Raw genomic sequence first — 27,467 nt, forward strand, 5'->3', positions numbered from 1 at the left:
TCAAGCCGCTGAACATCCTTCTGTTTTAGATGGGCTAGACTGTTCAGTGATGACCTCTCTGCAAGAGGTAGATTTCGAGGTCCATAATCATCTGTAAACGCACATCTTCATGTGGCGGTTTGTTTTCAGGCTCATCAAAGATTTCTGTAATTGCGGTGGAAAGCAGTTTTTTTTTTTTGTGAATCTTCCCTTTGGGTTGGTCACAGCTATGGAGGGTTCACAAAGCGTCTAGCTCAAAGCGTACACCTCAATACTCTTTATCCCAATAATCTTTGCTCAGGAAGCAGTCAATTCCAGGGGTGCCTTCGATATATTTCTACAGGAGGAAGCTGTGTTTTAGGTCAAAGCACATTCCCTACATACAGCCCTACTCCAGGTCTTGGTAGAGGTTCATTCTCTGTCTGGAACTTGAAGATCCAGGCATTGCATTGCCAGCAGGCTCTGTTTCTGGGGGTTTGCAGAGCAAAAATTGGTGCTTGCTATTCTTCCTTTTCAGGAATTTGGAAAATAATAACCACTGATGCCAGTCTCTCCAAGTTGACTTGAGGCTGGCTACAGTTCAGTTGGCTTGGTCTCCACAGGAGAGAATACTGTCCAATAGCTTGGAATTTTTGGCCAGTATGCCTTGCTCTGGATTATAGGACAAACCTGTTGTAGGTTCAATCTGGAAATGCCTCTGCAGGCATATATATATATATATATATATATATATCAACCACCAGGGCAGCACCAGAGATCATGCGACTCAGGGAGGTGTACCACATTCTGTCTGGGACAGTACAAGTGCTGTCTCTATCGCCAATACATATTCCAGGTATAGGATAGTGGCAAGGGAAACTCTGCAGGGGAATCTACTAGATTCCAAATTCTACAACAGTTTGGGACAGGTGTGTCAGGGACAAGAGTCCCACTGTCAATAGGGGTGCATGTACTGGTAACACCTTAAGGTCTGGTTCCTCCCTTATTTGACCCTTATTTTTCGGATTCTGCCACATCTTTTGCGAAGAATCCGTGAGGTGGTAACACTGATGGCCGAATTAGCCCAGGGGAGCTTGGTACACAGACATAGCGTGTCTTGCGGGGGTTGCTCCTTGGACACTCCCAGTCCAGCTGGACCTTATGGTCTTGAGTCCTGTATCTCAGCACTGTTAAGCCCCTGGAAGCCAGCTTCAGGAAACTTCAATTACAGGACTTGAAAATATTTTTTTTTTTGCCTGGGGTGAATCCAGGAAGTGGCACCCGCAGAAATATGTGAGTGGGAGATTTTCATTTTCTTTCCCCAATCTGTAGAGGAAAGGAGTTTGACCTTACGTACCGTTAAGGGTCAGAGTTCGTCCCTATCCATTTTTCTTTCCGGGGGCCGTTGTTTCTCACTCCTTGTCTCATACCTCATACAGCATGTAACTTGGACAGTACCGCCTGTCAGGCCATTCTTGTGTCCTTGGGACTTGAATAGGTCTTGGATTTCCTTTTTCCCTTATCGGACAAGAAAGAAAATAGAATATTTGTACTCTCTATTAGAGATGAGCTTGGGCATGTTCGGACTTGGACCTAAGCCCTCATGTGCAAGCCCACCAGGAAACCACAGATATACAAGGGTCATTTGTACATGTAGCTGCATGGTGGGGAACGCCTTGGCCACGGATTGGCCCCTGTAGTTGACAGCTTCCTGGTGGGCTGACACACTAGAGTTCGAATCCTAGTCTGAACATGCCCGAGCTCATCACTGCTCACCATAGCTAATGCATCTTCATGCACCACGGTGCAGTGCGTGTAGTACATTGCAACACACTGCGTTGTGTAAAAATGCATAATGTCCTACTTTTTCTAATGCACACCACTGCAGCACCATGTTTTGAACTAAACTCATAGGACTTAGGGAACATTCAATTGTCTATGTGTTGGGACTGCGCTGGATAAGGCAGATATTGTCCAAATGGGCCCCTTACCTAAGTCACTGTGTAGAGATGACCTCCGGTTAAGTTTGGCCTGTTGAACACTTGTATTCTAAAGTTGTGCGACTCCAGTGACCAATCTCTCCACTTTCATCTGAGTGTCCTGCCAGACCCCCCCCCCCCCCCAATGCTTGTAAATCAGGCCTATTAATGTGGCCAGTAGCGTGTTTAACATTTCGGGGTGCTGCTAATGATGGCGCAGCCTGCTCTGACTTTCCTGTAGTTTTGATCCTGTTGTCAGCGGTCAGGTTATGAATGAAGTGGCAAGAGACCTAGGCCTGATTGTATCCAGCTGCACATTCGGGGTGGGGGGTGACATGTCTGTATGCGGCACCATTACAAAGCCTTCACACCGCCATCACCTCCCTTTATATGCATGGTATATCCCTGCTGGTCTCATTGCTGTATACAAGGTTCTGTCACTCTTTTTCCAGTAACAGGTCCTCACTTATGAAAGCTAAATGTTTCAGATGGTCTGTATTTCCATTGACCAATCTAGGGAAAGTATTTTCTCAGTCTGTAGTGCACTACGGGACCTGTTGTTGGGAGAAAGTCTGGATTACGCCACATGAACCAGTATATCAGAAGAGTTCTCAGACAGTCCATATTGCAACACAGGACTTATTTGTAGCATGACAGCCTGCTTTGCTCGACATGAACCTGTATATCAGAAGTTTTTTTTTACAGACAATCCACATTACACCACAGGACATATTTTTAGGAAGGTAGTCCATATTGCTTCACATAAACCAGTTATGGGAAAGATTTCTTTCAAAGAGTTCATATTATATGACAGGACCTATTTGTAGGAAGACACTGTTGCTCTACATCAGCCTTTTTCAACCTTTACAATACAGATGAACCCTTGAAATAAGTTTCTGAGCTCAGGGAACCCCTGCTAAAAAAAATACCAGATCTACAACTCATGATACATTAGTGTGATGGTCAATGGGAAGAATGCTCTTTATAGAATTACCCCCTTACAGATAGCTAAAAAGATCAGAGAGGGAGAAATTGCTCATTGCTCAGGAACCCCTAGCAACCTCTGGAGGAACCCTAGGGCTCTGGGGAACCCTGGTTGAGAAACTCTGCTCTACATGGACCAGCATGGAGGATCATTTCTCTCTGGCAGTCCATGTTGCCATAGAGGGTGTATTTGTTGGAAGACAGTCCATATAGCTCCACATAAACCAATCTAGATAAGAAATTCTCTCAGACAGTCCATATTGCTCCACATGAACCATTCAGGAGGAAGAATTCTCTCAGTCAGTATTACACCACAGACCCTATTTGTAAGAAGACAGTCCCAATTGCTCCTGGACCAGTATAGGGCAACATTTTCTTCAGACTGTCCATGTTGCGTCACACGAACCAATATAGTGGATGAATTCAATGACAGTCTGGATTGTACAGCGGTTAATCTTGGGGGAAGATTGTTCTCCAACTGGCCTAGGCACCTTAATAAAAGGGACCAATGTTTCTGATTTTAAGCATTGCACAGGAAGAGTTGGAGATTGCCCTTTTGATCAGATTCTGATCCTTCAGTCGCATACAAAGATTTAAGGTTTTACAGTACCAATGAACATGCATTGCCCCCAGTTTTTGCTTTGTAACGGAGTAGGTTCAGGTGCTTGCTGGAGTCTTAGGAGGACTGGCAGATGTTTCCCAGCCCTTCTTTCTTAGATATCTGCCTATATATGGGCAGCGGAAGTCTGTATAGCCCCACACCAGCCAGTCTGAGGAAAGAGTTCTCTTATACAGTGAACAAATTCCCCTGGAGAATTGTCAGACCAGCCATTTTCAACCAAGGTTCCATGAAACCCTAGGGTTTCTCTAGAGGTTGCTAGGTGTTCCTTGAGCTGTGGCTGATTGGCCTCCTATTTGATAGTGCCTGTATAGTTCCAGGGCCAAAGCCGCTTGGCAGAGCCAGCGGCATAACACCAGTGATCTTGTCTTTAAGGGTGGCATTTTGACCACCACTGTTAAGGGTTGCATTCTTCTTGACCATCAATGTAAGGGGCATTTTTGTCATTGACCCCTGATGAATTGGTTTTAGTAAGGGTTCCCTGAGACCTGAAAGCTATTTTAGGGGTTTTTCGGAGTAAAAAGGTTGAGAGAGGCTGGATTAGACCCTCGGTATCTGTGCACCAGGAGACAGCTCCTGCCCATACCAACAATGCCCAGGATCAGCTCTGTTCTTCTCCCACCATTGGAGAAATCAGAAGGTCACAGAAGATACTAAAAATCTTTGTTAGAAAAACATATGGCAATGTCTGTAGGCCATAAGAGGAGCACTGAAGACTACTATTCTTCGTGGTCATTAGGGTAAACATTCCAAAGAAAGATAGTCAACCTGCTAAGGCTGTAAGGATGGCATTCTGACCACCACTGTAAGGGTTGTATTCTTCCTACTGACCACCATTTTTGCCATTGACCTCCAATTAGTTGGTTTTAGTAAGGGTTTCCTGGGACCTGAAAGTTATTTTACAGGTTCTTCAGAAGTAAAAGGGCTGTCTCAATAAGGTTTTTTTTTTTGTTTTGTTTTTTTTGTTCTTCTGAGTTATCGACCCGAAACAAGCATCCAGCTCATGGAAGTCAAAGGAAAGTTGGATTTGTTCTATCTCTGCAAATATGTAAGCTGTTGGATCAGCATGGCAGCCAGAGAACAAGCATTCTTCGAATGATAGGTTTGCGATGGCAACATACATATTTCTCTAAACAAATTATAATAAAGCTGAACTCCAGGCAGATAAATGAAAATCTCAATTCATATAGGTGTGTGCTCATTAAAATATCTTTTAAATTTGTTTCCAAAAGCAACTTTTGCACGTGCCTGAATTTAGCTTGGTACCAGTCCCTTGCAGTCCCTGTGCAGTGAAGTTCAGATAGGGGAAGGCATAAGCAGCACAAGGAGCCAATCAATTATTCTGCAGTGCTCATGTGCTAACAAGTCACAAGCTGATCCGAGGAGAGGATAAGTAGTTTGCAGCTTGTCTTATTCCAGCTGATAGTACTCTATTGCAATAAAAAAAAAATGATCTGACTGCTATAGGCAACATTGGCCTTTTCTCTTGCTTATTAAGACTTAGTCTTTCTCCTGGAAATCAGTCTTTTTTTGTCATGTCATTGCAGGTTTGGCGGGAGTTTCCTGACCGGCTGGTGGGCTACCCGGGCCGTCTCCATCTGTGGGACCATGAGATGAACAAGTGGAAATATGAGTCGGAGTGGACCAATGAGGTGTCTATGGTGCTAACTGGGGCCGCTTTCTATCACAAGGTAGGTTCCTTGCATAGTCATTTTGTTGTAGTGCGTGTAAATAATCCTCTTGTGTTACTGGCCGTTCCAAGATGAGGTAACAGTGTCCTATTCCACTTTATGGTCATCTTACCCCTGATCTTCCGCTCAATCGACATCTTCAATAACCTCGTTTTTTGGTGCTTCTGGATATGAAGGAGTAGTGACCTCCTTCCAGGAGGCAATGCTCAGGCCTGACCGACCGGTCACCAGGCCTGACCACTGTCACGTGAGTAGGACCAAGACTCATTTACCCCGTGTAAGCCTCCAAACAATTCGACACGGAGCTTACAAAGTGTTTGGTTTCCTGACTCTTATTTAGCACGGGCAAAGGAGTTGGGCTTTCAAGAGACCTTGTCACTTTTAGACCCCTTTCACACTGGGGCGGGGGTGCGTTAGCGGTAAAGCGCCGCTAGTTTTAGCGGCGATTTACCATCGTTTTAGTGGCGATTTTTGGCCACTAGCAGGGCACTTTTAACCCCCCGATAGCGGCCGAATAAAGGGTTAATAGCACCCGTGTGGCGGCACTGCCGAAGTGCTTTGCAGGCGCTTCGGCAGCGTTGCCCATTCATTTCAATGGGTAGGGCATTTTAGGAGGGGTGTATAAACCGACCCCAAAGATACGGCTTGCAGGACTTTTTATCCCATCCCGCAAGCGCACCGCCCCAGTGTGAAAGCACTCAGGCTTTCACACTGGGGAGGCATGAGAGGCGCTTTAGAGGCGCTATTTTTAGCGGTGAAACGATTGAAAAGCGCATCAGTGTGAAAGGAGTCTTGGACACACAAATTCAGGTTTGTATTCATTAATACATAATTCAATAATAATTCATAATTGGCGTATTAGCCACGAAACGCGTAGAGCTACCTGATGCTGTATTTCTACCTATCTTTACCTACTACGTACCAGGTCTTGGCTTCCCTAAAATGCCCCATTTTCTTACTCAACATAATTCAAGCAGTACCCGAATTTAACCTGATAACAGCCTCTTGTAATCAATGTACAGCAGTATTCAGACCGGGGGGGGGGGGGGGAAGCAGCACAAGGAGCCTACTGAGAGAAGGAGAAAGGAGAGAGCAGGGTGTGTCTAGTCACAAGCTGGGGGATGGACAAGACCTGTAAGTGTTAGGAAACTGCAGAATATTAACCTTTTGCCGACCGTATAACTTACATATACGGCAGCAAGGCAGCTCTCCTGCAGAGGATCACGTACCTTGTATCCTGCACTCCTGGGTCTAGGGCGCGCGCGCGTGGTGCCGGTGACCCGCTTCCACTGTGATTATACACAGTGGGAGCTGATCTGCGGGTACCGCAAACTTAATGTCCGCCAGGACCCGCCGATCAATAGGCAGAGAGCCAGAATGGTGATCTACCTATGTAAACAAGGCAGATCGCCGTTCTGTAAGTAAGATATTGATCCTGAGTTCCTGCAAAGCAAGAACATGGATCAATGCCTTCCCCTAGTGAAAGCACCTTCCTCACAGTGCTCAAGCACTGGCTAGGTACACAGTTAACCCTTTGATCGCCCCTTATGTTAACCCCTTCCCAGCCAGTGTCATTACTACAGTGACAGTGCATATTTTTAGCACTGATGTATTCATGTCACTGGTCCCCAAAAAGTGTCAGTGTCCGATTTGTCCACTGCAATATCCCAGCCCTGCTATAAGTTGCTAATCGCTGCCATTACTAGTAAAAAAAAAAAAAAGAAAAATTCCATAAAAATATCCCATAGTTTGTAGACGCTATTGCTTTTGTGCAAACCAATCAATATACGCTTATTGGGATTTCTTTTACCAAAAATATGTAGCAGAATACATATTGACCTAAATTTATGAAAAAATTAGATTTGTTTAATTGTGTATTATAGCAGAAAGTGAAAAATTATTTTTTTTCTTTTTTTCAAAATTGTCGGTCTTTTTTCCACTAGTGCAACTTGTCATGCGACTTGGAGCTGCAAAGTCGCATGACAAGTCGTTCCCCATGATTTCCAATGAGTACCGTTCATATCTGTGCGACTTCAAAGTAGTCCCTGCACTACTTTGGTCCCCACATTGATGCGACTTGAGGTCCACAGACCTCAAGAATACACAGGCATTGTTTCCAGTCGCGGCAAAAAAAATGCTGCAAAATCGCGGCAAAAAATCGCTGCAAAATCCCCCGCGACTTTCAGGTCGGGACTTTCAGATATAAATATATCTATCTATATATAGATATAGATATATTTCATCTGTGTATTTATCGGTTTGCTTGCAGCTCAACTTTAAAACCATGTCATTGACTGATGGATATTGATGACACCTAAGATTGGCTTTATACAAGAAAAGAAAATCGATTTTGTTGCCCCCCGCAGGTCATTATGTCTGTTTGGAAACTTTTTTTGCTTATTGCTTTGAAGCTGTCAGTACCTCCTCATTGCAGCCTTAATAACCGGTATGGATCATCTGTCAAACGCCTGGTGATTCACTGGCCTGTGTTACAGTAAAAGCTGCTTTTAAGGCTTGTTCTGTAGCACACACTTTAGTGCATTCCTCACTGACTGTACGGTTCCCAGGAGGGTCTTTAAAATGTTCAGATGTTCCTATGCTTAAAATTAACACGTTGGTGATACCTATATAAGAATTTTAATTAAATGCATACTTGCAATTTTTTCGATTGTTTTCCTGTGACTTTTTTTTTATTAATGCAAATAAACATATTTACAGTATGTAATGACAGCCATGTTTTTTTTTTTTGTTTTAAGCAATTCCCGGTCATATCAGGGAATTTATCATGGCATTTATCATGGTAATTGGGCAGGTTCATGCAGGGCCAGGACAAAGGGGTGGGCAGGAGGGGGCGGATGCCCTGGGCACTGTGGTATCATGTGAGGTGGGGGGGGGGGGGCACCACAAGGAGATTGGGGGGAGGTGTTAGAAGGGGACATTTTTGGGGCTGCAGGGGGGTAAGTATTATTCTAGGAGGGGAAATTTGGGGAGGTGGTAAGAGTGGTGATTTAGGGAGATTTGTGTTGGGAGGGGGATGGGGTAAGTAGATTTGTGCTAGGTGGGGGGATGTGGGGACAATTTGTGGGAGAGGGATTTGAAGTGGGGGGTAAGAAGATGTGTACTAGGAGGGGTAATTTTAGGGGTAGAGAATTTAGTGCTAGGAGGGGTGAATTTGGGGGGGATTTGGGATGTGGGGGGCAAAGATTTGTGGCGGGGGGGGTTTTGAAGTGGGGAGAGAAGATGTGTACTAGGAGGGGTCATTTTAGGGGTAGAGAATTTGTGCTAGTAGGGGTGAATGTAAGGGGGGGGGCAAAGATTTGTGCTGAGATGGGGGATTTCAGCAGGGAGGTGGATTTGTACTGGGAGGAGGGGGGATTTATGCTTAGGAGGTAAGCAGGCAGATTGGTGCTCAGTGTCTTTGTGGGGAGATTTTTGCTGACACATAATGCTCATACATCTTGGGGGGGGGGGGGGGGGGGGGGCACAGTTTAGCATATTCACCCTGGGCTCTAGATGACCTTTGTCCTGGCACGGGGTTCACGTATGCAGTTTAGGCACGTTGAACAAAAGTCACAAAGTTTGCCTAGTACTTCATCCCTAATGTAAACTCTGGCTCATAGGACTCATTCACACAAACCATAAGCTATAAAAATCTGTTGTAGGCCTTCTTCACAAAGGGCGGATGGGGGTAGCAGTAAAATCAGGCGGTTGAGCTGTGATTTTGCAACCCACCTAAAGCCTGCTATACCGCTAGGGGTGGCTGTTGTGTCACGGCCGTGATGCTTTGTGTTGCGGCATGTCGAATAGACAGGTGGCACCATGTTCCCATCTTGGCCATTCAAGTCAATAGGGCCACACTGCTGCCATGAGCCAAATGCTTGGCTCGCATTTGTGGTGTATTAGTCCCATTAAAAATTGCCATTCAGCAAAAAAAATAAAAATAAATAAAAGACCGGGTAATGTTATAATCATGGAGGACTTCAACTATCCTGATATTGATTGGGCAGATGGAACTGCACACTCAGCTAAGGCTCATCATTTTTGAATGTGATGCAAACCGATTTCATGAGTCAACCTGTGGAAGCCCCAACTAGAAATAATGCTCTGCTGGACCTTTATAATATCAAACAACACAGAGCTGATTGCAGATGTAGAAGTAAGGGATCATTTAGGTAACAGTGATCAGAGAGTAATTACGTTTGCCATGATAGGAAAGGGAGACACGAGGGAAGGATAAGAACACTATCAAATAATCCAACTTTACTAAGCTTCACTCCATAATACATAATACATTCGGGAGGCAGTAGTCACACCTCCTGAACGCCTGACAGTAGCTGTTAATCCACACCAGTGAACTTAGCCTGCCCAAGCATTACAGAATATCAATTCTGTGCTGGTGGTTGGGAGTGGTGCCTTGCATTTTTGCAACATTTAACTTTTTTTTTCTTTAAACTTTGCAAATGAACATTCCCTGTTTTCCGACTACAAGCATCAGGTTTAAATTAGTGTTTTTTGTTATCCCACAGAGCTCAAATAGCTATAGCCTAATTCTAATGTCATTATATTGCTAGACTAATGCAGGTTTTATCTTCTGACCCTTTTATGTTCCAATGGGCAGTATTTCAACTACATGTACACCTACAAAATGCCGGGAGATATTAAGAGCTGGGTGGACGCACACATGAACTGCGAAGACATCGCTATGAACTTCTTGGTTGCCAATGTAACAGGGAAAGCTCCTATTAAGGTAAGGCCTTAATTATTGTTCTTCCTCTCGAGTAACAGTGTAGTAAAGAAACCCACGTGGTAAAAAAAGAGTGGCAAACTTTTTTTTTTTTTTATTATTATTCCTTTTATATAGTGCTAACATATTACCTAGCATTATACAGAAAGCCCGTTAACCTTAGTCTCCGCCCCAGAGGAGCAGAGAGTCTAATGCCCTGGCTGCAGATACAACTCTAATGCCTATTTGGTCAAACACAAGTTAGACTATCAGCCTGTTTTTGAATTATGGGAGGAAAAACGCATACTCAGGGAGGACATAGATGTTCCCTAGTAGGATTGACCCCAGGACCCTGGCCCCCACTGGATTCTTTTTAACTGTTTCCTCCAGTATGGTGCCTAGTCTTTTATTCTGCAACTGAAGGGGGGCCCCCGAAACGCGTTGGTACTTCTCTCGCTTTCATTTGAGAAAATTAAAATCAACTGGACTTATTAAGCATAGTTTGTGCTCACTTCCTGCCTGTCTTTTTTGCATACCTTTATACTAGTTGGAATGCTAGGTTCCCCAGTTATACAGTGCATCCGGGAAGTATTCACAGTGCTTCACTTTTTCCACATTTTGTTGTTACATCCTTATTCCAAAATGGATTAAATTCATTATTTTCCTCAAAATTCTACAAACAATATGACAATGTGAAAGATGTTTGTTTGAAATCTTTATAAATTTATTAAAAATAAAAGACTAAAAAAATCCCATGTACAGAAGTATTCACAGCCTTTGCTCAATACTTTGTTGAAGCTCCTTTCCCACCAGTTACAGCCACAAGTCTTTTTGAGTATGATGCTACAAACTTGGCACTCCTATTTTTGGACAGTTTCCCCCATTCTTCTTTGCTGGACCTCTCAAGCTCCATCAGGTTGGATGAGGAGAGTCGGTGAGCAGCCATTTTCAGATCTCTCCAGAGATGTTTAATCAGGTTCAAGTCTGGGCTCTGGCTGGGCCTATCAAGGACATTCACAGAGTTGTCCTGTAGCCACTCCTTTGTTATCTTGGCTGTGTGCTTAGGGTCGTTGTCCTGTTGGAAGATGAACCTTCGCCCCAGTCTGAGGTCCAGAGCACTCTGGAGCAGGTTTTCATCAAGGATGTCTCTGTACATTGCTGCATTCATCTTTCCCTCAATCCTGACTAGTCTCCCAGTTCCTGCCACTGAAAAACATTCCCACAACATGATGTTGCCACCACCATGCTTCACTGTAGGGATGATATTGGCCAGGTGATGAGCGGTGCCTGGTTTCCTCCAGACATGACACTTGCCATTCAGGCCAAAGAGTTCAATCTTTGTTTCATCAGACCAGAGAATTTTGTTTCTCATGGTCCGAGAGTCCTTCAGGTGCCATTTGGCAAACTCCAGGTGGGCTGTCATGTGCCTTTTACTGAGGAGTGGCTTCCGTCTGGCCACTCTACCATACAGGCCTGATGGGTGGAGTGCTGCAGAGATGGTTGTTCTTCTGGAAGCTTCTCCTCTCCCCACAGAGAAATGCTGGAGCTCTGTCAGAGTAGCAATCGGGTTCTTGGTCACCTCCCTGACTAAGGCCCTTCTCCCCGATCGCCCAGTTTGGCTGGGCGGCCTGCTCTAGGAAGATTCCTGGTGGTTCCAAACTTCTTCCATTTATGGATGATGGAGGCCACTGTGCTCATTGGGACCTTCAATGCTGCAGAAATTTTTCTGTACCCTTCCCCAGATCTGTGCCTCCATACAATCCTGTCTTGGAGGTCTACAGACAATTCCTTGGACTTCATGGCTTGGTTTGTGCTCTGACATGCACTGTTAACTGTGAGACCTTATATAGACAGGGGTGTGCCTTTCCAAATCATGTCCAATCAACTGAATTTACCCCACAGGTGGACTCCAATCAAGTTGTAGAAACATCTCAAGGAAACAGAATGTACCTGAGCTCAATTTTGAGTGTCATGGCAAAGGATGGTAATACTTCTGTACATTGGATTTTTTTTGTTTTTTTATTTATAGCCACAAATATTTTGAGTATGATGCTACAAGCTTGGCACACCTATTTTTGGTCAGTTTCCCCCATTCTTCTTTGCAGGACCTCTCGAGCTCCATCAGGTTGGGTGGGGAGAGTCGGTGCAAAGATTTCAAACAAACTTCTTTCACGTTGACATTATGGGGTATTGTTTGTAGAAGCATTGCTTGCCCTCTTATAACATCAGGGTGGTGCCAGTTACTGCTCCTCTTCTTGGTTGAACATTCAACCCACTTTCTTTGTGCCCAGGGCGTCAAGGGCACACCTCCTGGGGGTGTGTCATCAAGCCAGCCTGGGCTCACAGGTATATAGAGAGCAGTACCCACATCTATATGTTTTGCTGTTCTCAACATCATTTATTACAAAAAATTGCCTCCGAAGACAGTAGAGGATCCAAGGACGTTACAGCTGGACTGAAGAAATCTCTGAAAAAGCTACATACACAGCAAATGTAAATAAAACGTAAAGCCTGCTCCATAGGGAAAAGTGGGTGTCCTTTAACCTTTTAAGGTCTGACCTTTGATAATTCAAATTTGTTGACACTTGTCTATGTGGGCACCGCCTTGTGTATCCAATCGCTGTGTTTCCACAGTCGCCAAAACCAACCGTTGTTAGATTTTGGAAGAGGAATCACTGGAAGCCCTATATAGATGACCATCTGTCCGGCCCCGGGACAGCTGACTCAAGGAATGTTAATTACAAATTTCACTCCTCGCGAATGTTAATTTAAAAGTGATCTCGCAATCAACTTCCCCAATCCCCCCGCATTACCGGGGTATCTTGGCCGTAGCGCCTTTGCTTTGATCGCTGGCCCTTCGCGCATTCATTTCCTGTGCTGTCACATACAGCCCCCTATCAAATGCCGCGGTGACACCTCTCAGCCTGTGATCGCCGCTGTAGGTTGGTGGCTCCGGGACCCCTGCCATCTCCGTGGACGGTTTAAGGACCAAATGGTTGGCCCCCTATATCTTTTCTGGCAGGGATTACTCCTGTGCTGAGGCACCACATGGTCATCTGCTGTGGTGGGTGAAGGGTACAGAGGAGCCGCAAAGCAGCTTGAAAACTCCACCACACCATATGATGTTTACACAGGGACCTTAGCGGTGTGAGAAGTCATTAAAAGGGAATTAAAGGGCTTGTCATCGCCAGTTTTTTTTTTCACCTCGCATAGAAATGGGAGAGGAGGAGAGCATGCAAATCCTGCAGTCTGTTTTCCTTGGATTTCAGGCTTAGCCGTGAGCTACTCGAGCCGTGTAGCCTCTAGCCAGAGGATGACAAGCTGCATATCATAACAGAGAAATGTCCTGTGCTGGGTAAACAATATTTCATCTGTCGGTTGTCACCCTCAACAATATATTTTTTTTTTTCCTTCTCCATTCCCACAGGTCACGCCAAGGAAGAAGTTTAAATGTCCAGAATGCACTGCGATCGATGGCCTTTCCCTGGACCAGACGCACATGGTGGAAAGGTAAGCCGCCTATAAAGTGGTTCTAAAGGCTGAAGCTTTTTGCCTTAATGCATTCTTTGCATTAAGGTAAAAAAAAAAAAACTTCTGCATGCAGCCCCCCTGAGTTTGATCACGATCCAGCGCCGCGCACAAGAGCAGAGGACTCTCCCTCCTCATTGGCTTTAGAAGCTGCGGGGAGGGTGGCGGGGGGTGTCCGTGCCCCTCTCTATGTGTCTGTGGACACACAAAGCTGGCTCATGAGTGCCCCCATTGCTGCAGGGGGGGGGGGGGGACGGTTCGGACCAGGAGGAGCATATTGCATACCTGCATATGTAATGAGCATATATAGCTTCCCACTTCATATATTAATACAATGCTAAACGGAGGGGGGGGGGGGGGGGCTCAGAACTGGGGCTTGAAGCAAAGTCAGTATTTGAACACAGTCCAGGTCTTCTTAGGCTGAGAAGGCATTAAAAACGTCCTTGACCTGCATCCTGATTTTCTTTCACCCAATGCTTTATGCAGGTTTCGTCAAGTGGCAGATCTTGTCAACCTGTCGGTCCTTTTGAGTTTTTACAGCCAATGCAAGAACACTGAGAACGACCGGTCTAATAAAATATCCATTATGACAGGACTTTAAATCAAAGATTGCTAGGGGTTCCTTGAGCTTATGGTAATTGATCATCCATCTTGATGGTGCTTGCATAGTTCCAGGACCAGTGCCACTTTAGGAAAACCAATGACAACAATTTAATTTTAAGCTGTCTGTAAGGGTGGCATTCTGACGATCGCTGTAATGGTTGCATGCTTTGTATTGACAAGCAATGCAAGGGGAATTTTAGCCATTGACCCCCCAATTAATTGTTTTTTGGCCAGAGTTCCCTGAGACCTGAAAATTATTTCAGAGGTTCCTCTGGTAAAAAGGGGCTGGATTAGACCCTCGGTGTCTGTACACCAAGAGACGCTCGCTCCCATGTTCTGCTGCTGCATCCATTGACACAGACAGCAGGACTTGGCCCCGCCCCCCGGCTCCCGCGTCATTGGATTTGATTGACAGCAGTGGGAGCTAATAGCTGCGCTGCTATAAATCTATCCAATCAGGACCCGAGACAGCGGCTGGAGCTGGTGTGCTCTTCCCCGCCACAGGAAACACAGAGTTCAGGTGAGTAGAAGAGGGGCTCTGGGGGGGGGCAGCTGCATCACAGGAGGTTTTTCACCCTAATGCATAGTGAAGTGTGGATATTACTGTGCTAAACCAAAATAATTGAAGTATCAAGCAGCTTCATAAAAATGTGACAAACATAAATAGAATCTAGGTAGTAAATACAGCAGCGCTAACCAATGAACACAAATGCATTAGTGAAAAGAATGGTGGATAAAAATAATAAAACAAATCAGATATACAAAGTGTCCAGTGGACGTACAAAGCTCTATGAATGGGTACCCAAACACCGGTGAGCCCTGGAAAATGTGAAAATCTAAACAGTGCAAACAGGTGTATAGGTTAAAGTCCAACAAAGGCTGATCTTCTAGTGAAGAGTGGTGAAGAATCAAACACTGTCTGATATGGAGGACATCAAAGATATTGCGTCATCAACAATGGAGAAGTGCGTGTGCCCTTACCGGAACTGGTGGACTCCAATGTCAGCGACATGGAGTCTTACAGGCATGGCGCCAACAAATGGCCAAAGTGTGGAGCTCAGCAGGGTCCAGGAACTCCGGGGTGGAATCCAGAGAAGAGACGGAAAACCTCCAAATGGACCTCCAATCTTCGGTGCATCAAACTGGATCTGGATGGTAGGATCAACAGGACCCCGGAGCCACTCTCAGCAAAGTCGTTTTCTCCACATACTACTTTGCTGAGAGTGGCTCCAGAGTCCTGTTGAACCTATCCAGTTCGATGCCCCAAAGATTGGAGGTCCATTTGGAGGTTTTCCGTCTCTTCTCTGGATTCTCTGGGCACACGCACTTCTCCATTGTTTTTGATGCAATATCTTTGATGTCCTCCATATCAGACGGTGTTTGATTCTTCACCACTCTTCACTAGAAGATCAGCCTTTTGTTGGACTTTAACCTACACACCTGTTTGCACTGTTTAGATTTTCACATTTTCCAGGGCTCACCGGTGTTTGGTTACCCATTCATAGAGTTTTGTACATCCACTGGACACTTTGTATATCAGATTTGTTTGTATGTTTGAGGGTTTACAACCCCTTTAAGCCAAAAGGCAGCAGCCCATGACCCAAGAGGGTCTACGAGCATGCCCCACCATTGGGCGCATTCCTACCAGAAGGAATTCTTTCAATCCGCCCACATACCCAACCACACACCCTCCCAGGGCCAGCGACTAATTCAGTCAATCCAGCGAAGTCTCCAACACATAATATATACAATGCCCATGATCAGCTCTGTTGTTCTCCCCACCATACAAAAAAAAAAAAATTCTCGTTCTTAAATATTATGTGGCGAGGTCTGTAGGCCAAAAGAGGAGCACCGGAGACCTACTATTAGTGTTCATTAGGGCAAACCTTCCAGAGAAAGATGGTTGACCTGCTGAGTCTATAGAAGGGCCCAGCTGTGAAGTGGTTAACAGGTTCTCTGAGTTATGTAAGCCGTCATCTCTGTCCATATGTCGGAACTTCACTATTCAGGCCTTATCTGTAGCTGGGGCTGAGGGCTGATTGCTCTCCTGTCAGGCAATCGGCTGCAGGAATGGCAGGAATGTGAGGGGGGGATTGGAAGACCCACAGGAGGGAATAGGGCTGGACGTATCCCCTGTGCAGGTCTCTTGTTGCCTGTCGGATTAACCCCTTCTCCACCTAGCAAGCTGACGCCTATGCTTTTCCCTAGATCTCCACTATGGATGTGTCTCCTATACTGCATTGGGAAGATAGGGAGAATCTGATTGATATGGGAAGCCAGACAGCATCCATCTTGTACTAGTCTGGCTTCTTAAAAGTGGAATCTGATTGATTGTGATGGGTCACTGCTCTGTGCACTTAGCATTATTATTATACAGATTTATACAACAGTTTGGCCAGCGCTTTACAACATGAGGGCAGACAGTACAGTTACAATACAATTTAATACAGGAGGGATCAGAGGAGCTTACAATCTAGAAAGGAGAGTCAAGTTAAACAAAAGGTAATAACTGTGGGGGGTGAGCTGATGGAGAAAACAGACATACAGTTGTTAGGTGTGGGTAGGATAGACTTCTCTGAAGAGGAGGGTTTTCAGGGATCGTCTAAAAGCTAATAGAGTAGGAGATAATCGGACAGATTGGGGTAATGAGTTCCATAGGATTGGAGAGGCTCTGAAAAAGTCCTGGAGGCGAGCATGGGAGGAGGTGACGAGGGAGCTAGAGAGCAGGAGGTCTTGTGCTGTTTGCTTCTGCTTTGCCCATAGCAAGAACTAAAAACCTGCACTAAAAAACACATAGAGCAATTCATAAAAATAAAGAATTCATACAAATTAATTTAAAAAAATCTTTAAAGTTAATCTTTAAAATCTTTAAATCTTTTAAAAAAATCTATAAAATTAGTTTTTTGAAAAAAAATTCATAAAGAGCTATCTGTCATAAAGACAGATTATCTGTCTCTTAGCGTAATAAATGTCAGAGCTTGAGACAGATTCATGTTGGAATAATGTATTTGAATCTGTTGCGTCTCTCTGACAGAATAGTCGCGCACAGCAGCTGTTTAACCGCTTCAGCCCCGGAAGATTTTACCCCCTTCCTGACCAGAGCACTTTTTGCGATTCGGCGCTGCGTCGCTTTAACTGACAATTGCGCGGTCGTGCGACGTTGTACCCAAACAAAATTGACGTCCTTTTTTTTCCCCACAATAGAGCTTTCTTTTGGTGGTATTTGATCGCCTTTGCAGTTTTTATTTTTTTGCGCTATAAACAAACAAAGAGCGACAGTTTTGAAAAAGAAACGCATTATTTTGTTTTTTTGCTATAATAAATATCCCCATTTTTTTTTAAAAAAAGCACATTTTTTTCTCAGTTTAGGCCGATATGTATTCTTCTACATATTTTTGGTAAAAAAAAATCGCAATAAGGGTATATTGATTGGTTTGCGCAAAAGTTATAGCTTCTACAAAATAGGGGATAGTTTTTATAGCATTTTTATTATTTTCTTTTTTTTTTTTTTTACTAGTAATGACGGCGATCTGCGATTTTTATCGTGACTGCGACATTATGGTGGACACATCAGACAATTTTTACACATTTCTGGGACCATTGGCATTAATACAGCGATCAGTGCTATAAAAATGCACTGATTTCTGCAAAAATGTTACTGGCAATGAAGGGGTTAACACTAGGGGGGCAATCAAGGGGTTAACTGTGTTCCCTGGGAGGTGATTCTAACTGAAGGGGGAGGGGACTGACTAGGGGAAGTGACGGATCGTGGCTCCTAGCTAATAGGAACACACGATCTGTCACTCCTAACAGAACAGGGAAGTGTGTGTTTACATACACTCGTCCCTGTTCTGTGTCTCCTGCTCACGATCGCTCGTGGCCAGCGGTCATTGTGACCGTCAGCCACAAGCATTGGCACCCCCCGCTGTGCAGCGAGCGCGTGCCTGTTATCCCTACCCCGCGAGCCGACGTATAGCTACGACGGCTCGCGCAGGGGAGCCAACCTGCCGCAGTATAACTGCAGCGGTTGGTCACGTTAAAGTGGTTCTAAAGGCTGAAGGCGATGCAGGCCCCTCCTCTTCATCAGGTGCCCCCCATGGAAAACCGCTTTCCCTCCCGAGTCCTGCTACTCTATTGACGCAGACAGTGGGACTCGGCTCCGCCCCCAGCTCCCGTGTCACTGGATTTGACAGCAGCGGGAGTCAATGTCTCCTGCTGCAATCAGATCTGTCCAGTGAGGAGAGAGACAGCGGCTAGAGCCGCTACACTCGTGCACATCGCTGGATCAGATCGGGCTCAGGTAAGAAAAGGGGGGGGGGGTCTGGGGCAGCTGCAGCACAAAAGGTTTTTCACCTTAATGCATTAATATGAAAAACCTTGAGACTTTACAATCACTTTAAGCGAGTGGGGCGTTTCACCCCTATTGGGCTTCGTTGTACAGGTAGCTGCAAGTGCTTGTGCCGAACATATAAAGTTGATTTTACCCTCTGGGGGTGGTGAGGGGCTCCAGAACATTGCTAGGAGTTAGGAGAAGTTGCATTTAAAGAGGTCGCTGGGGCTGTCATCCCGGTCCTGAGCCTGACCCCTGCAAATCTACTTTTTAGTTTAATTTTACAGTGCCTTGAAAAAGTATTCATACCCCTTTTTCCACATTTTGTCATGTTACAACCAAAAATGTAAATGTATTTTCTTTAGATGTTATGTGATAGACCAACACAAAGTGGCACAAGTGGAAGGAAAATGATAAATGATTTTCAAAATGTTTTACAAATATGTGAAAAGTGTGGTGTGCATTTGTATTCAGCTCCCTTTTCTCTGATACCCCTAACTAAAATCTAGTGGAACCAATTGCCTTCAGAAGTCACCTAATTAGTAAATCTGTGTTTAGTTTCATTTCCGTATAAATAAAGCTGTTTTGTGAAGCCCTCAGAGGTTTGTTAGAGAACCTTAGTGAACAAACCGTATCATGAAGGCCAAGGAACACACCAGACAGGTCAGGGATAAAGTTGTGGAGAATATAAAGCAGGGTTAGGTTATAAAAAAATATCCCAAGCTTTGAACATCTCACGGAGCTCTGTTCAATCCATCATCCGAAAATGGAAAGAGTATGGTACAACTGCAAACCTACCAAGACATGGCCGTCCACCTAAACTGACAGGCCGGGCAAGGAGAACATTCATCAGAGAAGCAGCCAAGAGGCCCATGGTAACTCTGGAGGAGCTGCAGAGATCCACAGCTCAGGTGGGAGAATCTGTCCACAGGACAACTATTAGTCGTGTTCTCCACAAATCTGACCTTTATGGAAGAGTGACAAGAAGAAAGACATAAGAAGTCCTGTTTGCAGTTTGTGAGAAGCCATGTGGAGGACACAGCAAACATGTGGAAGAAGGTGATCTGGTCAGATGAGACCAAAATTTAACTTTTTGGCCTAAAAGCAAAACGCTATGTGTGGCGGAAAACTAACACTGCACATCACCCTGAACACACCATCCCCACTGTGAAACATGGTGGTGGCAGCATCATGTTGTGGCGATGCTTTTCTTCAGCAGGGACAGGGAAGCTGGTCAGAGTTGATGGGAAGATGGATGGAGCCAAATACAGGACAATCTTAGAAGAAAACCTGTTAGACTCTGGAAAAGATTTGAGACTGGGGCGGAGGTTCACCTTCCAGCAGGACAACGACCCTAAACATAAAGCCAGAGCTACAATGGAATGGTTTAGTTTAAAGCGTATTCATGTCTTAGAATGACCCAGTCAAAGTCCAGACCTAAATCCAATTGAGAATCTGTGGCAAGACATGAAAGTTGTTGTTCACAGACGCTCTCCATCCAATCTGACAGAGCTTGAGAAATTTTGCAAAGAAGAATGGGCAGAAATGTCCCTCTCTAGATGTGCAAAGCTGGTAGAGACATCCCCAAAAAGACTTGCAGCTGTAATTGCAGACAAAGGCGGTTCTACAAAGTATTGACTCAGGGGGGCGCCATACAAATGCCCCCCACACTTTTCACATATTTATTTGTAAAATATTTTGGAAACCATTTATCATTTTCCTTCCACTTCACAATTATGTGTCACTTTGTGTTGGTCTATCACATAAAATCCCAATAAAATACAATAAAGTTTTTTGGTTGTAACATGACAAAATGTGGAACATTTCCAGGGGGTGTGAATACTTTTTCAAGGCACTGTAGCTTTGCGTTCCCGGCCTGTATTCATTTATTGTATGTTCTTGTTTCACAATAAAGGTTTATACGCTTTTGATGAGCAACAGTAAAGTTATCTATAAAAAACAAAAAACAAATCATAGCTGTATAGATATCAAAGCACTGAAAGTAGAAGTCTGCAGTTTGGTAGATTGCTGAAATATCTATAAATGTTTATTAGCAGTTCCTCTCTCCAGCATCATAAATCACGTTGTCTTCGCTCTCTTCTTCCTCCCCTCCCCTCCCCCCTCCAGGTCAGAATGCATTAATAAATTCGCCAGCGTCTTTGGCACCATGCCCCTGAAGGTGGTGGAGCACCGGGCAGACCCCGTCCTGTACAAAGACGACTTTCCCGAGAAGCTAAAGAGTTTCCCCAACATCGGCAGCTTGTGATGGGGGAGAACGGCGGTATGCCCCCCCCCCCCCCCCACCTCTCTGATGACATCATCGCAGCGCACCCATTGGAGGAGCTTCATCCATCTGCGCGGGTATCGATCTTCACGGTTCATTTTCCTTCCAAGTGCATCTCAATGACTTCAGAGACGGTTTTTAGGACATTATTTATGTAGGCGGTCACGTCGACGAGCTTTATAGTATCTGGAGAACATCTGTTTGACTTCTTCACATCCGAAGAAATCTCGGTAACGGTTTTCCCCCATTGAAGTTGCGCTCTCGTGTCACCGAGCTGAGGGGGAGGAGTTACTGTGTAATGCGGTTATTTGCCTTTTGGAATTGCCAGGATTGCCCAATTTGCCTTCACAAATCTGATTCTGGCAAAAAGAAAAGCCTTTGCATTTTATGTTTCTATTTTATGTCAAATTGTATAGTTTGTCCTGGATTCATTTCAGTTGTTTTTGCCTTTTTTTTTTTTTTTTTTCAACTTTAAAGCTGAACTCCGGGGCTTTCAATCTTTCATTTTACGTATATTTTCTCAATAGCAACAAAGGAGCTAAATCCACTTTGTGTGCTGCAAATGCCTTTGCAAACGTAGGCTTTACCTTTTGAAAAGCAGCGGTGACATCATCTCTGTGCATAGCCTGAGAGCTGTGGGAGGGGCTCCAGATCCTTCCGCTGACGCGTTTCACCCCCTCCTGGGACTCAGAGCTGTATTCTAGTCACAAAACCATTTATTTAAATATATTCCTCAAAAGCCACCAGAGTAGCAGTGACGCCATCGCTGTTCCTCTACATAGCCTCTGCAGAGAGCAAAGCTGTGGGAGGGGCTCCAGATCCTTCTCTAACGCGTTTCACCCCCTCCTGGGACTCAGAGCTGTATTCTGGTCACAAAACCATTTATTTAAATATATTCCTCAAAAGCCACCAGAGTAGCAGTGACGCCATCGCTGTTCCTCTACATAGCCTCTGCAGAGAGCAGAGCTGTGGGAGGAGCTCAGATCCTTCCACTGACGCATTTCACCCCCTCCTGGGACTCAGAGCTGTATTCTGGTCACAAAACCATTTATTTAAATATATTCCTCAATAGCCACCAGAGTAGCAGTGACGCTATCCCTGTCCTCTACATAGCCTGTGCAGAGAGCAGAGCTGTGGGAGGGGCTCCAGATCCTTCCACTAACGCGTTTCACCCCCTCCTGGGACTCAGAGCTGTATTCTGGTCACAAAACCATTTATTTAAATATATTCCTCAATAGCCACCAGAGTAGCAGTGACGCCATCGCTGTTCCTCTACATAGCCTGTGCAGAGAGCAGAGCTGTGGGAGGGGCTCCAGATCCTTCCACTGACGCGTTTCGCCCCCTCCTGGGACTCTGAATACTGGTCACAAATAGTTTCAACACTTTTTTGTTTTGTTTTATTTTTAAGTTTGGAAATTTGTTCCTCAATGGCCACCAAAGTAGCAGTGACGCCATCGATGTCCTCTACATAGCCTAAGCAGAGCTGTGGGAGGGGCTCCAGATCCTGCCACTAACGCGTTTCACCCCCTCCTGGGACTCAGAGCTGTATTCTGGCCACAAAACCATATATTGAAATATATTCCTCAATAGCCACCAGACTAGCAGTGACGCCATCGCTGTCCTCTACATAGCCTGTGCAGAGAGCAAAGCTGTGGGAGTGGCTCCAGATCCTTGACTGACGCGTTTCACTCCCTCCTAGGACTCAGAGCTGTATTCTGGTCACAAAACTATTTATTTAAATATATTCCTCAATAGCCACCAGAGTAGCAGTGACGCCATCGCTGTTCCTCTACATAGCCTGTGCAGAGAGCAATGCTGTGGGAGGGACTCAAGATCCTTCCACTAATGCATTTCATCCTGGGACTCTGAATACTGGTCACAAATAGTTTCAACACTTTTTTTTTTTGTTTTTAAGTTTGGAAATGTGTTCCTCTTATGGAACTTTGGAGGGAAAAGGCTACTCTGAAGTATTTACGAGTGTATTTATTAGAAAAGGAGTGTAGATATAACAATTCTACAATGCACACAGGTAAGAATACACAGAAAAATACAGGATGCGTAATACAACAAACAATCAGGCAATACAATGTATGGTTTTCACAATCATTAGACTCCGTAACATATGGAACACACATACGGGGAATACCCGACGCGTTTAAAGTTTATACTCTTCTTCAGGGATATCTGATTGGAAACAGCACAACAAAGGTATGTCATATAGTATTGCTGTGGGATATCATGAAATACTAATCCAATTAAAAACAGCTTGAAGGACATTAGAACACTGATTCCGTACTTGCTCCTGGTTCGGACTGGGTATGCCCTAAGTGTCGGACCCAAACAGGACCACCTGGTGTGTAGGTGGGTCCTACGGTGAGACTCCAAACCCAGAGAGGGTGTCCACGTGCTGGACTGAGGGGTCCTGTCCAGCAGGCTAAGCCATCTATAGGGTATAGCAGGAACCCGGGGGTCCCAGAGCCTGGACCGAGGTCTGATGGGACCCAGTGTATAGGGGGTCCTTGTGTGTGTTAGTATGGCCTTGAACCGGGAGGTGCAAGGAGAAAGGCCTCTAAAATGCTGCTGTGGGCGGCTGAGGGTCGGTGCCTAACCCCGGGTGCAGTGTCAGTGTGGCTCTGGGTATGAAGGTCCGGCCTGGTTAGTGCTGAGAGGGAGAGAGGCGAGCGTGGAGCCAGGGATCGAGCGGCCGGGCTTTATGGAGCAGGATCCCTGGCTCCTGTTTGGGGGTACTTGAGGACAGGGTTGAGAACCACTGATCTACATTAATGTTTCTCAACTCCAGTCCTCAAGTACCTCCAACAGGTCATGTTTTCAGGCTCTCCATTATGTTGCACAGGTGATTTGATCAGTTTCACTGCCTTAGTAATTTCCACAGCCGTTTCACCTGAGGGAAATCCTGAAAACATGACCTGTTGGGGGTACCTGGGGACTGGAGTTGAGAAAAATTGCTCTACGTAGCCTGTGCAGAGAGAAAAGCTGTGGGAGGGACACAAGATCCTTCCTGTAACGCGTTTCACCCCGTCCTGAAAATCACAAAACCATCTTAATATATTCCTCAATAGCCACCAGAGAAGCAGTGATGTCATAACTGTCCTCTACATGACCTGTTGGGGGGGTACCCGAGGACTGGAGTTGAGAAACATTGCTCTACATAGCCTGTGCAGAGAGCAGGGCTGTGGGAAGGACCCAGAATCCTTTACTAACGCATTTCACCCCCTCCTTGGACTCAGATCTGAATACTGGTCACAAAACCATTTTTTAAAATGCATTTCTCAGTAGACACCAGAGTAACAGTGATGTCATCCCTGTCCTCTACATAGCCTGCGCAGAGAGCACAGCTGTGGGAGGGACCCAGCAGGCCCCACCCACTACAGGAAGGGGCGGAGACAAGACCAGTTACCTTGCAGAAGGAGAGAGAGCAGCAGTGACCGGTCTTTAGTACACTCCTGCACAGAGGTAAAACTGGATTATTTCTCAGATCTGGAAGACATACACGTGTATTCGCTTATCCCAAAGTTCAGCTTTAATGTTTTATTAATTTTTTTTTTTTTATTTAAAGAAAAGGTTATATACTACTGTGTATTACTCGGTTATGTTTATCATTTTGATATTATCTTGATCCTGTGGAAATTTCCAGAAAGATTTATGTGCAATAGAAGCCTTGGGACTGTCGGTAGTTGGTAATCTGTTGAACCCGGTCTATGGGGGCAATCTGAAGAAAACGGTATGAATTACATTACACAGCAGCTATTGGTTGTTACTGTTAGACGGTTAGATGTAAACGGTTACTGTAAACCCTAATGCCTGATACACACGATCGAACATTGATCGGACATTCCGACAACAAAATCCATGTTTTTTTACTCCGACGCATGTTGGCTCAAACTTGTCTTGCATACACACGGTCACACAAATCTTGTCGGAAATTCCGATGGCCAAGAACGCGGTGACGTACAACACGTACGACGAGCCGAGAAAAATGAAGTTCAATAGCCAGTGCTGCTCTTCTGCTTGATACCGAGCATGCGTGGCACTTTGTGCGCCGGAATTGTGTACACACGATCGGAATTTACGCAAACGGATTTTGTTGTCAGAAAGTTTAAGAACCAGATCTCAAATTTTGTGCGACGGAAATTCCGATGGAAACTGTCCGATGGAGCCTACACACGCCCGGAATTTCTGACAAAAGGCTCTCATCGAACATTTTCCGTCACAAAATCTGGCCGTGTGTACGGGGCATTAGGCTCTGTTCACACCTGAGGCATCCGACTTGCGGACGGAACCGTTGCGATTCTGCCCGCGATTCTAAATCGCGGGACGCTTGCGCAATGCCGTTACTTCTTAATGGCACCCCAATCGCAGTGCAAATTTTGCTGCCCGCTGAATTGCGCTGCAATCGCGGCAACACGCGATGCTGTCGCTCAAAAGAAGCGTCGCGATTTGCCGTGATTGCAGTGCGTTTTATCGCGCCACAATCGAGCCAAAATTGCGCCGTGATTGGGGTGCCATTAAGAAGTAATAGCATCACACAAGTGTCCCGAGGTTTGCCACAAATGAGAATCGCGGGCGGAATCGTTGCGACTCTGCCCGTGATTCTAAATTGCAGAACGCTTGTACAATGCCATTACTTCTTAATGGCACCCCAATTGCCCGACAAATTGCGCTGCAATCACAGCAATGCACGATGCTGTCGCTCAAAAGAAACGATGTGCGTTGCGATTTTCCGCGATTGCAGTGCGTTTTATTCCGCGACAATCAAAGCCAAAATTGCGCCACGATTGTGGTGCCATTAAGAAGTGATGGCATCGCACAAGCATCCCGAGGTTTGCTGCAAATGCGAATCGCGGCGCAAAGTTTTCCGCCCGATAAATTGCGTTGCAATTGCGGCAACGCGGGATGCTGTCGCTCAAAAGAAACGATGTGCGTTGCGATTTTCCGCGATTGCAGTGTGTTTTATTGCGCGACAAATCAAAGCCAAAATTGCGCCGCGATTGGGGTGCCATTAAGAAGTGACGGCATCGCACATGCGTCCCAAGATTTGCCGCAAATGCGAATCGCGTCCGGAATCGTCGCGATTCTAAATTGCGGGACGCTTGTATCAATGCCATTACTTCTTAATGGCACCCCGATCACGGCGCAAATTTTTACCGTCCGACAAATTGCACTGCAATCGCTGCAACGCGCGATGCTGTCGCTCAAAAGAAGCGTTGCGCTGTGCGATTGCAGTGTGTTTTACCATGCTACCATCAAGCTAAAATCGAACCGCGATTGGGGTGCCATTAGGAAGTAATGGCATCGCACAAGCGTCCCAAGATTTGTCGCAAATGCAAATCGCGGGCAGAATTACGGTCGATTCCAATCGTAATTCGAAACGCTCAGGTGTGAATGGAGCCTCAAATTTCGTTTGCAAAAATACTGTGTATCATAAACAGTTGCCTTTTTTCTTTTTTTTTTTTTTTTTTTCTTTTTTTTTCATAAAATACCTTTTTTGCCTTTTTTTTCCCCCCTAATTTCTTTATTGCATCTCTGTGCTGCTGATCCCCTCCAGTCTTTCCTTGCTGATCCCCTCCAGTCTTTCCTTGTCTCCAGGCGCGCTCCAACGTCACTGATCTGGACCAGCTTCTTGACTGCGGTGAACCACGCCTGCGCATCGTCCTCGTGATATTTTAAAGAGCGGCATGTCATTCATTTTTGCGGAAACCATGTAAACAGTTTTTTTGGGGAGGGTTGGCCTTTAATGTTACCTGTTCTTTTTTTTTTTTCTATCAGATTTATTGTGGCCAGAATACAGAGCGATAAGCTGATCTGTTGAATGTTAGTTCATTAACACGCCTGATACGTTTAATTTTCTTTTTTATAAACCTTTTTTTTTTGTTATTTTTATTTATTTTATTATTTTTTTTAAGAATTGTTTTATTCTAAAGAAGAAACTAAATCCACCACCAGAGTCTTCCTCTGTATTGTAATATCACTTTAAATGATGATGGATCTTTTGCTGAAACTATGTAGAAAGCTTTTGCCAAGTTCTGTATGATGGAGGGGGGGTTACAGCTAAATTCCAGGCGAACCATTAAAGTGATTGTAAGTGAAAAATGAACAAAGCGTATCTCTCTAGAGCACATGAGTCAAACACAAGGCCCGTGGGCCCGATCCGGCCCTCATGTGGCCCTCACAGTTCCATGCTTCCAATCAGCCATAAATGGTTGTATCTGATTGGTGACACAATGGGGGGTTGATTTTAGAAAAACTGGAGAGTGCAAAGAAACCAATCGGCTTCCAGATTTTTTTTTTTTTGTCAAACCTTAACTACTTCAGCCCCCAGAAGATTTTACCCCCTTCCTGACTAGGCCTTTTTTTTTTTTTTTTTTGCGATATGGCCCTGCGTTGCTTTAACTGCGACGTTGCACCCAAATAAAATTGATGTCCTTTTTTCCCCCCACTAATAGAGCTTTTTTTTGGTGGTATTTGATCACCTCTGTGGTTTTAATTTTTTGCGCTAGAAACAAAAAAAGACCGTCAATTTTGGGGAAAAAAAAAAAAAACAATATTTTTTACTTTCTGCTATAAAACACATCCAATAAAAAAAGAATTAAAAAATCAAATTTGTTCATCAATTTAGGCCAATCTGCATTTTGCTACATGTTTTTGGTTAAAAAAAAAAGACAAATAAGCGTATATTGATTAGTTTGCGCAAAAGTTATCACTACAAACTATGGGATATTTTTATGGCCTTAATTTTTTAATTTTAAT

General features: G+C 44.9%; 1 protein-coding gene across 4 annotated transcripts in view; it reads left to right on the forward strand.

Moving 5' to 3' along the window:
• EXT2 (exostosin glycosyltransferase 2) overlaps positions 1-26,818 on the forward strand; it is a 113,710-nt gene extending 86,892 nt beyond the window's left edge. For all 4 annotated transcript variants that reach the window (XM_073604160.1, XM_073604159.1, XM_073604162.1 and 1 more), the window contains exons 11-14: positions 5,088-5,231; positions 9,850-9,978; positions 13,382-13,464; positions 20,543-26,818. In XM_073604160.1, coding sequence (XP_073460261.1) covers positions 5,088-5,231; positions 9,850-9,978; positions 13,382-13,464; positions 20,543-20,681 — 495 coding nt within the window. In that variant the 3' untranslated portion in view covers positions 20,682-26,818. The remainder of the gene's footprint in view (positions 1-5,087; positions 5,232-9,849; positions 9,979-13,381; positions 13,465-20,542) is intronic.
• The last annotated feature ends 649 nt before the right edge of the window (positions 26,819-27,467 follow it).

This window comes from Aquarana catesbeiana, linkage group LG11 (assembly GCF_042186555.1).
Source record: "Aquarana catesbeiana isolate 2022-GZ linkage group LG11, ASM4218655v1, whole genome shotgun sequence".
NCBI lineage: Eukaryota > Metazoa > Chordata > Amphibia > Anura > Ranidae > Aquarana > Aquarana catesbeiana.